Source organism: Haliaeetus leucocephalus, unplaced genomic scaffold, assembly GCF_000737465.1.
Source record: "Haliaeetus leucocephalus isolate CR32 unplaced genomic scaffold, Haliaeetus_leucocephalus-4.0 Scaffold339, whole genome shotgun sequence".
NCBI lineage: Eukaryota > Metazoa > Chordata > Aves > Accipitriformes > Accipitridae > Haliaeetus > Haliaeetus leucocephalus.
The window spans coordinates 2493961-2506077 of record NW_010972775.1 but is presented as its reverse complement, the minus strand read 5'-3'; the positions used below and the strand labels follow the sequence as shown (position 1 = coordinate 2506077).

The 12117-nt window shown below is 52.8% G+C and overlaps 1 protein-coding gene and 1 long non-coding RNA gene across 3 annotated transcripts in view; one reads left to right on the top strand and one right to left on the bottom strand.

The window, feature by feature from the left end:
- SNUPN (snurportin 1) overlaps positions 1 to 10480 on the top strand; it is a 10702-nt gene extending 222 nt beyond the window's left edge. Inside the window, exons 2-9 of one of the 2 annotated variants that reach the window (XR_774619.1) lie at positions 90 to 243; positions 1081 to 1185; positions 1325 to 1421; positions 2004 to 2101; positions 2436 to 2513; positions 4415 to 4495; positions 8496 to 8913; positions 10349 to 10480. Coding sequence is in view for 1 of the 2 variants with exons in the window: in XM_010571638.1 (XP_010569940.1) it covers positions 90 to 243; positions 1081 to 1185; positions 1325 to 1421; positions 2004 to 2101; positions 2436 to 2513; positions 4415 to 4495; positions 8496 to 8825 (943 nt within the window). In the remaining variant the exon portion in view is untranslated. Of the gene's footprint in view, positions 1 to 89; positions 244 to 1080; positions 1186 to 1324; positions 1422 to 2003; positions 2102 to 2435; positions 2514 to 4414; positions 4496 to 8495; positions 9007 to 10348 lie in introns of those variants that run through there. The other variant, XM_010571638.1, reaches the window with a different exon arrangement.
- Positions 2095 to 10303, bottom strand: LOC104834395. The gene is made up of 3 exons (XR_774620.1): positions 9826 to 10303; positions 3626 to 3719; positions 2095 to 2486 (listed from the first exon to the last, which is right to left on the bottom strand). It is a non-coding gene; the product is annotated as an uncharacterized LOC104834395 (long non-coding RNA).
- Positions 10481 to 12117: the final 1637 nt, after the last annotated feature.

Genomic DNA, 12117 nt, shown 5'->3' with positions numbered 1-12117 from the left:
TTGTGGAAAGGGCCCGGTTGTAGGGAGCGGGGGGGTGGCGGCCTTGCCTCCCGCGGAGGGGCAAGCCGGGCTGTTTTCTTGCCTTCCAGGAGGCGGCTGGACTACGTGAACCATGCCAGGAGGTTGGCAGAGGACGACTGGGCAGGGGTGGAGAGCGAGGGCGAAGAGAAGGAGGAAGATGCGGAGGAAGAGGAGATGGACGTGGATGCTGGCAAGAAGTTGCCCAAGCGCTACGCCAATCAGGTGAGCGGCTGCCCGCTTCCCCGCAACGGGGTGCGGGTGTGAAGGCAGGGCAGGGTGAGGGATGTGGGGTGGTGAGGCTGGGCTGGGCACAGCGAGCGGCTGTGGCAGTGGCTGTGTGGGCCTGAGAACAGTGTGTCCTGCCTGGCTTGGTGCTCGGTGAGGAACCATGCCTTGCGTCTGCCTGAGACATGTTGCGTTCAAACAGAGGACAGGTGGAGACGGCTTGGCTGTGCGCTTTGAGAGATTTCAGCTCAGCTAGCAGCACTGGTATCCCTTTGTGCAGCAGTCAGTTAAAGACATCCATCTCTCCCCGTGTCCGGGAGACCAGGAAGGAAGAGAAACATCAGCCGATGGGTTTTATCGGCCTTGGCTGCCATATTGGTCCTAAAAGGCATGCAGCCTTGCAGGTGACCACAGCCAGGCAGTCTCCGAAGAGGTCATCTTGTCTGGGCTCTTTACTCCTGGTATTCAGGAATCTCTAAGCTTTGCCACATATTTATAAATAAATGAAGTGCTGGAGTGGAGACCAAGGCACAGAGGTGCCCCAGCGAGGACTGTGAGCCCTGTGCTGTAGTCTGAAGCTTAGGCAGCAGCTGGGAAGCAAGAGAAGGACTTGGGAGAGAGTCTGTTACGCAGGTTGGCGAGAGAGAAGGAGCGGGGGGCCCCTTTGGTGCTGTAATGCAGGGTGTCGAGCAATGCAGGTTGCTTCTGAAGCACCTAGTGTAGCCGTTGAAGCCAAGTTGAAACCTTCTTGCTTTATCCTTGAGCTGTGAGTTTTCCATAACTTCAGGAGAGTTGTTACTAGCTGATTACTTTTTGTCCCGGATTTCTCCCTAGCTGATGCTGTCAGAATGGCTGGTTGATGTCCCCTTGGATCTGGAGCAGGAGTGGGTTGTAGTGGTGTGTCCTGTCGGGAAAAGGGCGCTCGTCGTGGCGTCCAGGGTAAGTAGCGGCAGTGGTGATGTCTCACCATTTGGTAAAGAACCTGTACCTGTTGCCCAGCCAATGTAAGACTGGCTCATGTGCCTTGCTTGACCTTTTTTTTTTTTTTTTTTCTTTTTTCTCTCCCACTTCCTCACAGGGCACAACAGCAGCTTACACCAAGAGTGGCTTCTGTGTCAACAGGTTCCCATCACTGCTGCCAGGGGGGAACCGGCACAATTCAACGAGTGAGAAAGGTAATGGTCTGACGAGGCTTTTGGGATAGAGAGAGGGGAACCGCCTGCTTCTCCTTGTGAGTGTGTGCACCAGCAGGCTTGGTGCTGCTCCTCCAGCTCCCCCAAGTCCCAGAGCTGTTCCCTTTTCTGGTGCTGGGGGCAGTTAGCTTCAGGCCTGTTCATACATCTCTGGGGATAAGTAGACGTGGACAATATCAGAAACCTTTATGCTAGGTGATAATGTCTTTTAATTAGCTGCCTGGTTAACTGACTCTCTTAAACCTCAACATCGTCTCTGTCTTCCGACAGAGAGCTGTGTACGGTGTGGTCTTTCTTAACACCTCTTGCAGTTGCTTTCTTGCCCTGAGGAGGGGTTACTGTTCGCTAAATGCCATTTTCTGAAGCATGCCTTTGCTTGCTCTGCCTCTGGCTGGTACCTTTGTAGCCTTGTTGGACTCCTCAAGCTAAAGGATTTTTGTGTTTGCAGCTTCTATTAGCAGAAGGGGATCCCTCTGCGCTTTGCAGCCTTACATCAGGGCATTTGCCTGTTGGGTTAGGCAGCTTCTGGAGCATGTCTGGACCACCCTGTGTTTGTTTGCACAGTGTACTGCATCTTGGACTGCATCTACAATGAGGCAAAGCAGACGTACTATATCCTCGACGTGATGTGCTGGAGAGGACACCCTGTTTATGACTGCCAGGTACTGAACCTTCCCGCTCTGCCCTGCCCTGCCTTTTGTTCCCTGTTTGTGAGCTGCTTTGCAGCCAGCACTGGACATAGCCCACTCGCTATGCAGCAGGATGGGTGTTTTGTCTAAGCACCAGCATCTTCACCGCTTATGGGCTGCTGGCTACTGGAATAATTGGGTACATCTTTTGGGGGTATCAGGGGAAGAGTTGGGGGTGCTGTCTGGCTCTGCAGGTGAAGCTGAGTTTGTAAATCTCCTGGGCAAGTGCAGAGGAATGGAGACGCTCAGCAGGTGCTGATCAGCGATGTGTGGTGGATAGTCATTAAGTCTCTGCCTCCTTTCACAGACCGACTTCAGATTCTTCTGGCTCTCCTCAAAGATCCAAGAGGAGGAAGGGCTGGGAGAGAAAAGCAGGATTAATCCAGTAAGTTCTTTTCAATTTAGAGGAGGAGGAGGAGGAGGATGGGGGGTAAGCTCTCCTGTTCAGCAGGCTTCAGCACTTTCTTTCACAAGCGGAAGCTTCCCCCCCACCCCCCGCCCCCTCAGATCAGGCTTCAAAGTGTACTTCTGATGAAATGGGATGCCATGTTCAGGATGTAAATAGAACCACTGAATATTGTAAATGAGTGTGGTTTTTTTTTCCCCCCAGCCAAAGTGCTGAGGGAGATCAGACTGCAGGGTATCAGCTAACTTCCATGCTGTTTTTAGCTTTCCCTTGAAACAGAATGGAAAATGATTGTGGTTTCTACAGGGCCAGCATTGGTCGGCAGCCTGACTACAATGGGATTTATTCTTGCGTAGTCTTGTGGGCTCACAAGGCAAGGGGAAAGGCTCATAAAGCTTTAGCCTTCCCCCCTGCTTAAACTAATGATTGAAGTTGTCGGGATGGATGCCAGATTGCCACCCAGAGCCCTTGCTGAGCAAGGATAAAAAGTCTTCCTTTGAAGACTTATGCATGGAGGTCAGACCTAGAATCCACAGCAGCTTGGAAGGTGATTTTGGGGGACAGACATAAGAGACTTAGCAGCCTGGCTGATGGAGCACAGTTTGCAAAGCGGGACCTAATCATTGTGTAGCCCCAGTGTATGCTCAGACACAGCTACGCAACGCAGATCCTGTGCATTGAGCAGATGGGTCACGAACGGGGATGACTGCTCCTGTGCCAGCAGTGAAGGTATCTGTATTTGGAGAACATCCTGTTCTGAGTCTAACAGGAATATCCAGAAGGAGACAACTACCTAATGAAGGGGGGGTCGTTTCAGCTTTCATTTCCTGGGTGGAAAGATTTGCTTGGCCGAGCCAGCAGCCTGGAGCAGACGTCTGTCTGCTTTGCATCCTGCCCAGAGGTCATAATTTTCTATTTTGGTTAAAAGAGCATCTCAGGGTCAGCTCTACTGAAAAGTCCTTCCTGCAGTCTTAGATGCTTGGAAAAAAAGGTATCGGGAGCATCTGAGAGCTGTGCGCCGAGTCTCTGCCATCTGCATCTCTCATTAAATGCCAGAGTGGGGGTTGTTTGGAACTGGGGTGATAAAATACCTGAAATAGATCATTCTGGGCACTCTAGATTCCATGCTGTCTAGGCATCGTGGTGGCAATCCACGGGTCTTCTTTTAAAGGTCATCTTCTGTTTCTGGAATGAGATTTGTAAAGTTGCAGCAATGTATGTGCTTTATCCACCATTGCTGAAGAGAGAGCAGGGATTATCTCTTAACGACCATTCCCACCCCATCCTCTCTGGTGGCTAGGGTGATTTTTGTAGGTTTTCATGCAAGTACTCCCAGTTATTCTAGTGGGATATGATGGGTGCCAATGGACAGCTTGGTCCTGTTGTTTTGTCTCTAGATCTGGGGTTTGCTTACAAATTGCTGTTTGGAATCACACGAGAGGTCTGTCTGTCCCAATAACCCATAGTAATCGCAGAGACCAGTCGCTATGGACAGAGTAAGAAATGGGAGATACCTATCATGTTCCCTCTGACTTCATCAGCCAGTGGTTGTACCTAGGTCATGGAGTTAACGGGCATCAGGGGACCTGCCTTTCAATTTCAGGAGCTGGTCTAATCCTCGTTGGAGCTTGTTTGTGCTTTTGGGCCCCCCGATACCCTTTGGCAGGAAGGCCAGCAGTTTAACGATGTGGTCCCTGCTTGAGATTTCCTCTCTGGTTACTTTATCTGACACCTGTCCCTCGCCCTTTGCCTCTCATGCTGGATCTTGCACTGAGGGAAATCCTTCCTTCTTAGCTGCCTCCACACCAGTGCTCGATTCAGTGACTTGTTCGGCTTTAGGCCACGCAGTTGTCTCCTCTAACCGTCTCTTACTCTTTCAGTTCAAATTTGTGGGCCTGCAGAACTTCCCCTGCTCCTCGGACAGCCTGTGTAAGGTGCTGGCTATGGACTTCCCCTTCGAGGTGAGAACACGCAGGTGGGGGCCTGGACCTCAGCCTTAGAGACAGCCCCGCTGTGCATCTGCCAGTGCTTGGAGAGAGGTGCATCCCCTTCACTTGGGAACTGTGCTCTCCCGAGACCTGCAGGAAGCTTGCTGAGCTGCGCTGCGTTGGGGGTGGATGCCTTTTATGCACATGGCTGATCTGTTACCCTATCACCAGGTACAGGCTGCACCCAAACAAACTAACTAGCAAGAGTTAAACTGTAGCATTCTCTGTTTGGGCTGCCTTTACTGCCATTGACTGTTGTCTGAAAGAGCCCTTGGGGAAGAGAGGGTTGATGCGGACACCCAGAGTGCCTCCAGAAGCAGCGTAGCTCACATTCATGAGGCAGTGTGATGGACAGCTGGCCTTTTTAGGGCCAAAGCTGGTACTGCCCGCTGCCCCGGGTGGGCTCGTGTGGGGATGGTGTGAGGATCTCTGCGGTGTGCTCCCTTATGAGGTGGTGTTTCTCAAGAGGTCTGCGGGGTGGGCAGAGTGGTGTCTTTCTCTGACCTCTGTCACAGGCTCTGTGTTTCCATAGTCTAGCTACTTCCATCTCTCTGTGTGCAAGGCACCCAGCTATCTTGTGTCTTGTGGGGGGGGGAAGAGAAGGGTGGTGGTAAGCTCCTGATGGTTTCTGAGGGGTTCGGGTGTTAGTGGTGGGCACCTGAGACATACTGGAGCTGGGGGCAGGTGGCTGTAACAGAAGTGGCTGGGAAGGGGTCAGATGAGTCTGTCCTCCTGCTATACCGCTATTGGATCTTCTGGAGGGGATAGCGCAAACTCTGCTTTTTGCATTGGTACAGAACCGGCAGCTTCCTGCCTTTGGCTCCTGCTGCTCTTGGCTCTCTCTGAGGTGGGCATTCCCCCAGCAAGAGCGGCTGAACAGGATGCCTGCATTTGCTTCATTAGCTTTAGAAGTAGGTTGTGCTGTTCAGGCCTCTCTGCTGTGGGAGAAGGGCAGGACAGGCAAATCGATGTGCCACCCAGTTCAGCTCTGTGTGGTTGTGAGCAGCGAGGTGGAGGCCCTCGTGAAAACAGGCTGCTTTTGACTGCCCTGGCTGACTTGGCACTGAAGCAGAAGAGGATGGAGGAGGTGATGGCATTCTGGGACAGTGTCAGTGACAAACATCTGGGAGCCAGAAGGTCCTCCAGTGGCTGCAGCAGTTCCTGCAGAGTGCCCAGTCTCAGCCCTAGATGGGGAACAGCCTCTACAGGGGTCACTTGTCCTGCTAAGCCAAAAGCCACGGTGTTTTGGATGTGTCTCTTGTGCTCTCCTGGCCCAAGTTAGTGATTAACGTAAGTGCAGGTTTAAATTTAAGGGACGCTAATTTGGCTGTGGGGGCTGACTTTGCCTTCTGCTTGTCAAAGCCAGGACAGTCATGCGAGAGAGTCGGAAAGTCCCGGTCCCTTGCTGGTCTTGCCAGACCCCGCTCCCAACACAGATCGGGGAGTGCTGAGAAGGCATCCCAGGTTTCCTACAGCTGACTTGCTCAATTACAAATGCTCTGAGTGCCTCTGTAGAAACAGTCCTTCCTGTCTTTACTGAAAAAGCTACTTTCCTTCCTGAGGCATCTGCTCCAACGAGAAAAGGCTGAGGAGTATTGCCCCACTGCGGTCGGAGCAGAAAACTTTCGGCCTGCGAAGGAGACTGTTGCGAAATGCCGGGGGAGGGAGATGGAGTTGATCAGACTCTGCCTTGCAATCCAGCTGCGATTTTTTCCCCCCAGGTTCTCTGGCCGATACATCGGGGTGCGACCCCAACAAGTGAAATGTGGTGTAATTTGGCTCAAAGCAGCCGGTAACCCCACAGAAACCGTGGTGCCGCTTCCAGGAATGAAGGGAACCGTGGGTCCCTTTGTGATGTGCCACAAGAGGGAGCCCAAGAAATCCCTGTAAATAGCTTCCACCAACGGCACAAAACGAAATAAACTTTGCAGAAGGCAAAATACAGCCTTGCTATAGGTAGTGCAGTATGACAGAGGTGGTCTTATGCCCGGGCCCAGCATCTTGTGATCCTTACAAAGATCTCATGCATGTGGTGGCAACAAAAGTGGTCAGTGCTTTCAGATCTGGGTCTTCAGAGTTAATCTATAACCTTAGACTTAGGACCTGATCTGCTATATTCAGTGGAAATTTTTTTCCGCTTAATTCAGTGGACTTTGGATCAGTTGACTGGCACTGAATTTGAAGTGTTTTTTTGGAGTGGATCATCAGAGCTACTGTCCTACTCGCAGATCTGAGTAAAACAAGATTCAGGTTCCCACGAAGGCAGGGGGAACCAAAGTCTCTGAGAAACCCCGGTGTGAAGGAATGGGAGTGCTGTTAAGCACCTAAAATCTGAAAAGCACAGTCTGAAATGTGAAATCCTGTCAGGCCAGTTTCTCATCAGGTTCGTTCATCTAGGGACAGTGTCAGCCCTTGTTCTGATGTGGCTGGTGTCAGTGTGGTGACTCAGGGTAGGGACAGAGCCAACAAATTAAATAAACTGGAAGGAATATGGGAATAACTTAAGAGAAATCAGGGGAAGAAAGAACTTGACCTAACTCTCCATCAGGCTGAACATCTTTGAATTCTCTAGCTTGGAGAAGATCTTTGGAGCGGTCTGGAAGGAGAAGCCTGTCCAGGCTCTGATCTTTACCAAAACATTCCTGTGGGTGCCAGAGAATCCCCGTTGCTCATCAAGTGCCACGCACCCACAGGGATGGGCTGGGTGTGCAGGCGTGGTGCCACAGTGCCACAGAATCTGGCTCTTCCCAAGTCTTCCCGGGAGGCAGGGGGAGGGAAAAGCTTTGTACTTTAGATATCCAGAGGGTTACACAAGCTCATCATGACGTTTACTGTTCTGGTTTTATATTTTCCTAGCCCAGGAATCCCCCTTTTTCTGGGATTATTTTGCAAGATCTTAACAGTGACTGAAAATTATGGACAGAGTAGTGCAAGAAGCTCTACCCGCTCTGCTGGAGGTTAGGACCTGTGGTACAGAGATGGAGACAGGCTGCTCTTTGCTCAGCCTGGCTCACAGTCCAGCACCATAGCTGAAATCACCTGAATCCACTTGGTTCACCGACACCTTAGCTCACTGCTGATATATGTGCCGCTCTGCTGTATGTATTCTGGGGGCTGTAGGCTCGGGGAGGGGCCTGGGAGCAATTCAGCCCAAGGTGGGCTCTTTTTCTCATCGCTTCTGCCCACTCAGCTACTCTCACTCATAGCCAAATGGCCTTTTAAGAGCTTGCGAGGCTGAGCTAAGGGGAGCACCACCTCCAGCGTTAGTCAGCCCGACAGCAGGATCTAACCTTGCGGAGTGCACTCCTGGGAAGCGCAGGAAGATGGGGGGTGAAAATCCCTGAGCATGGTGGGGAAGTGGGGAAAACGTCAGCCAGCTGCAGTATTGCAGAGCGTGGAAATAGTAGCACAAGAGTTAGGGCCTAAACCTTCAAAGTCCTGAGTGCCCTTAACTGTCATTGATTGCTGGAGAAGTTCTCTCTCGGGAAACATGAAGAATTTATTTTGCATAAGCCAGCTGAAAGACCTTTAGCAGCGTTACGAATCAGGGCTCCTTGGCGTCATGCGCTCTGACTAATTACTCTCCAAATGTATTATTTAAAATAACCTTAATCCAGTAAAATGGCCTTTCTGTGTGCCGCCTTATTCAGAAACCTGATGGCTTTTCTGCAGAATGGGATCATAGCAACCAGAGGAAAAGTACTGGTCAGTGCCGACATCAGGCTGAAATTGTTTGCCTTTGATGATTTAAACCCATCCGGCAGTCGCTGGGCTTGCACCGATCTTTCAGGGCAGGAGCTCTGCAGGTTTCTTCTTTCCCTTCCGCTATTTATTGCACTGCTTGAGGAAAAATGATCCAGCTGGTAGTTTTGGCCTGTAAATGGAGAGTGGTGCTGTCGTCTGGCACTCGGTCATCCACCTGCAAAAGCCTCCAGCTCTGGCCTTTCATTCACTCTCTTTTTCCTTTTTACAGGTCGATGGACTTCTCTTCTATCACAAACAAACCCACTATACCCCCGGCAGCACCCCGCTGGTGGGCTGGCTCCGGCCTTACATGGTACCCGAAATCCTCGGGCTTGCCGTGCCCACTACCGTGCTCACTGCCAAACCAGACTATGCTGGGCGTCAGCTCCAGCAGATCATTGAGAGCAAGAAGATTAAAAAGCTGGCAGCAGAAAAGGGTCACCTGAGCATTGCAGCGGCTGCAAGGAATGGACATTACGAGCTGGAACACTTGTCTACCCCTCAGCCAGAAAACTCTCTGGAGGGCCAGGATGAAGCAGTGAGCCAGATGGAGAATTAGGCTGCTGGGACAGACTGGTTGGGTAAGGAGAAAGCAAAAGGTTCCCTGCTTCTTACTGTCACTCACCCTCCCTGAGAGGGGGACAAAGGTAATGATAGGATGGTTTTGTTTAAAGGGCATGAAAGTGGAATATCTTGCTCTAAGTGCTGCTGGATTTTTTTGTTGTTGTTTGGTTTTTTGGTCTGGGGTTTTTTTTTTTGCTTTTTTTGTTGGTTTTTTTTTTGCCAGGGCTTCTGTGAGGTCTTAACAGGATTGTCTGGTTCTTTGCTAAGGCAGTTGTGCGTTGGGAAGTGAACGTTCAGCTCCTGACCCTGCTTCTGTTAAAGTCTCTGGCAAAGCTTCAGCATAGGAAAGTGCTCAGACCTCCAAGGTGCAGCTGCTGTTCATAACCCCAGCCCCAATGGCAGCCCCACCTCCCCGGCCCCGGCAATCGGGGCATTTCAGCCTTTGATCCAGCTGTTTACCAAGGCCTTCTCAATGAAAGTTTTGTAGTCAGTTCACTTCTAGTAACAAAAAGTTTGCAGCAGGCTGCTGTAAATCCAAAGGCAGGGCTTTCCACACCCACATGTTACTGAGAAAAACTACATTTCCTTGCATCGCAGCAGGCCCTGCCTCCGAGCACAGCTTTGTGCGGCGCAAGCGCAGCAGAAGCCTGTACTCGAGGCTTTTCTCAGTAGGGGGAGGAAGGAATGGTTTCGCTCTGAAAAACGCTAGCATTGATTGTGCCAAATAAAAGGTTTCTCAGAAAGACAAATTCTTGAGCGTCTTCCTGCTACCTAAGGGTGGATGCGTGCTGTGCCTCCCAAATAGGGATTGAGAAATCTGTTACAGCGCTAACTGGAGCAGAGGAAATGCTTGTGTAGGTCTGATTCTCCTCCACGCACTGAGGTGCTTCAGACCCTCCCCGCCGCTGCCCCTCTTATCCCAGCCCAAGCCTGCTTTGCAAGGACTGGCTGCTGCCTTTCCCTGGTTATAGGGGGGATGAAAGGATTGTACTCACCGTCCCCAGGCTGTTTTCCAGAAGGGAGATTAAAAGGCCAGAGAGGGACCACTCTCTCCACAGAGGGGGGAGATGAAATATCAGGCTAAACACGGTGCTGGGGAGTCTCCTCCCAGCCGTCTATGAAAATGCCCCTGGAGGAGGGCCCGTATCCAGGAGGAGATACCGAGAGCAGGGACGGCTGCCTGCAGATAGCAGGGACACTTGTATCCTGCCCTCGCACCCCGTTTTTCCCAGAAAAGCACTTGTTTCTGTGCCAAGTGTGTGGGCTGTGTGCAACCGTCTGGCTGTGCGGCCGCTATTGATTATACCAGCGGGCAGCAGGAACTGTCCGAACTGCGGCCAGAGCTGGCTATGGGAGGGGGCTGGCCTTGGCTCCCCCTCCCCAGGAGGGGAGAAAACAGCACCCCGATGCAGCTGAACGTGCTGCAGTCTTTTTCAAATGGCTGCTTATTTTGTTATTTTTATTGTTAGTATTTGGGTGGTGTTTTGGATTTTTGGGGTGGTTTTTTTTTTTTTTTAGCATGTGAAGCAGCTGGCCCGAGGGAAGAGAACAAACACCTGGACTGCCTTGAACTCCCCGTCCCTCGAAGGCTCTGGGCTGCTCCGGCTGTGGGTTCCCCCTATGCTTTGGCCTCACCAGCTGGCAGAGGATTGCAAGGAGAGCCCGAGTCGGGAGACCACATCCAGCCTCCTATCAGCGTAGTTTTCCTTCCATCAGGCAATTAAACCCGGAGGTGGGCATCTGGATGTAAGATTTGTGCATCCCTTAGGGCAGAGAAAGCTGCAGCTCGGGTTACCGCCTCCCTGCTGCCTTACAGCAACCTTTCAAGGTCCTCCAGCCAAGGGAAGGGAGTGGGCAGGAGAGAAAATACAGCTGAAGACGTGCTGCCTTCAGCTGCTTGCTCTGATTGATGGAGGAGAGCAAGAGGGAAGCAACTGTAGCTTTCCACCGGCTCCAGATGATGCCGCATAGTTTCCCTTTTTAAAGCACGAGCTGGGCTGGAGAAATAAATATTTGCGTTACAATTCCTGTTGGAAACGAAACGCTGTGTTTGGAGAGAGGGTGTTAAACGGAAGTCACCAGGGCCAACGGAGTTCGTTGCTGTGGCTATTTTATTTGCTGGGTGCGATCCCGCTCCCAGCTGTTCCCTGCCCTGCTCCCAGCTGGAACGGGCGGCAGCTTCGGCAGCGACCGAGGAGGGGTCACCCCGCAGGAGCTTAAATTTAGTCTAGGGCAGGAGAACTGAGCGGGCAGCTCAACCTGTAGATGTGGCCTGGGGTTCTGGAGGACGGATGGACAGACAGCTCTCGAACCCGCCTCCAGCCCCTTGCCTCTGCCCTTTCTTCCATTTTCTCCGAGTTAGGTGCAAAGGCTCTGGCTGTGGGCACATTGCCAACGCAGTCCTCCTCAGATGAACAAAATGTCCCCCGGTCCCGGGGTTTGGCTTTTCGGTGGGGCCATTACTGTGCACCACAGGGCCCTGCTCCCCGCTGGGATCCCCGCTTCTTCCTGGTGGCCCCTCCAGAGGAGCATTGGGGCTCTCCATCCAGGCCCTGACACCTGTGCCTGGTCAGGGAATGCAATTTAGGGATCACAGAGGAGGGAGAGCAAAGAAATGGCTGGAAACCCCGGGTGCCTCTTTGCGCAGCGGGAAGACGCACGCCTGTCTCTCCTGCCCGTGGGGAAAGGCTGCAAGGCAGAGGCTGAAGTACCGGCAAGGGAGGATGCCGCTGCCACGAGCTGCCGGGAAAGGCCGGCAGGAGAGGCGAGGCTGCTCCAGGGAGCCGATCCCTGGGGCAGGCTGACTGCTCCCGTCCTGGGGTCGCTGCTCACGCAGTTTGGAGGTACAGTACCCATCCAGGACAAAAAAAGACTGATTTGGGGCCCCGGGGAGCTTTGCTTGGCGGTGGGCTCGCACAGATACATAGCACGGCCTCGGCGTTTCCTCGAAGGTCCCTCGTAAGCCTGGGGGCGAAGGTGTCTCAGGCTGGAAGGCAGAGCCCGGGGGCTCTTCAGATGCTCTCCTCCATTCCTGCTCCTTCCTCGCCTCCCGACTTACCCTCTCCCTCGCAGGCAGCGCCGCTGGATGTCAGGCAGGGCTGCCTGCCACCATTTCGGCAGCGCTATTCCCCTGCCCCGGCCTGGAACCGAAACCGGGGGATGCCGGGGACCGCGACGCCCTCCCGGCAGAGCCGAGCCGGCCCGGAGCGGAGAGAAACGGAGTTCCGCCGGCTCCTCCATCTCCATACCGGCCGGGGAGGGCTTCCTGTCCCCCGCCTCCCCCCCCC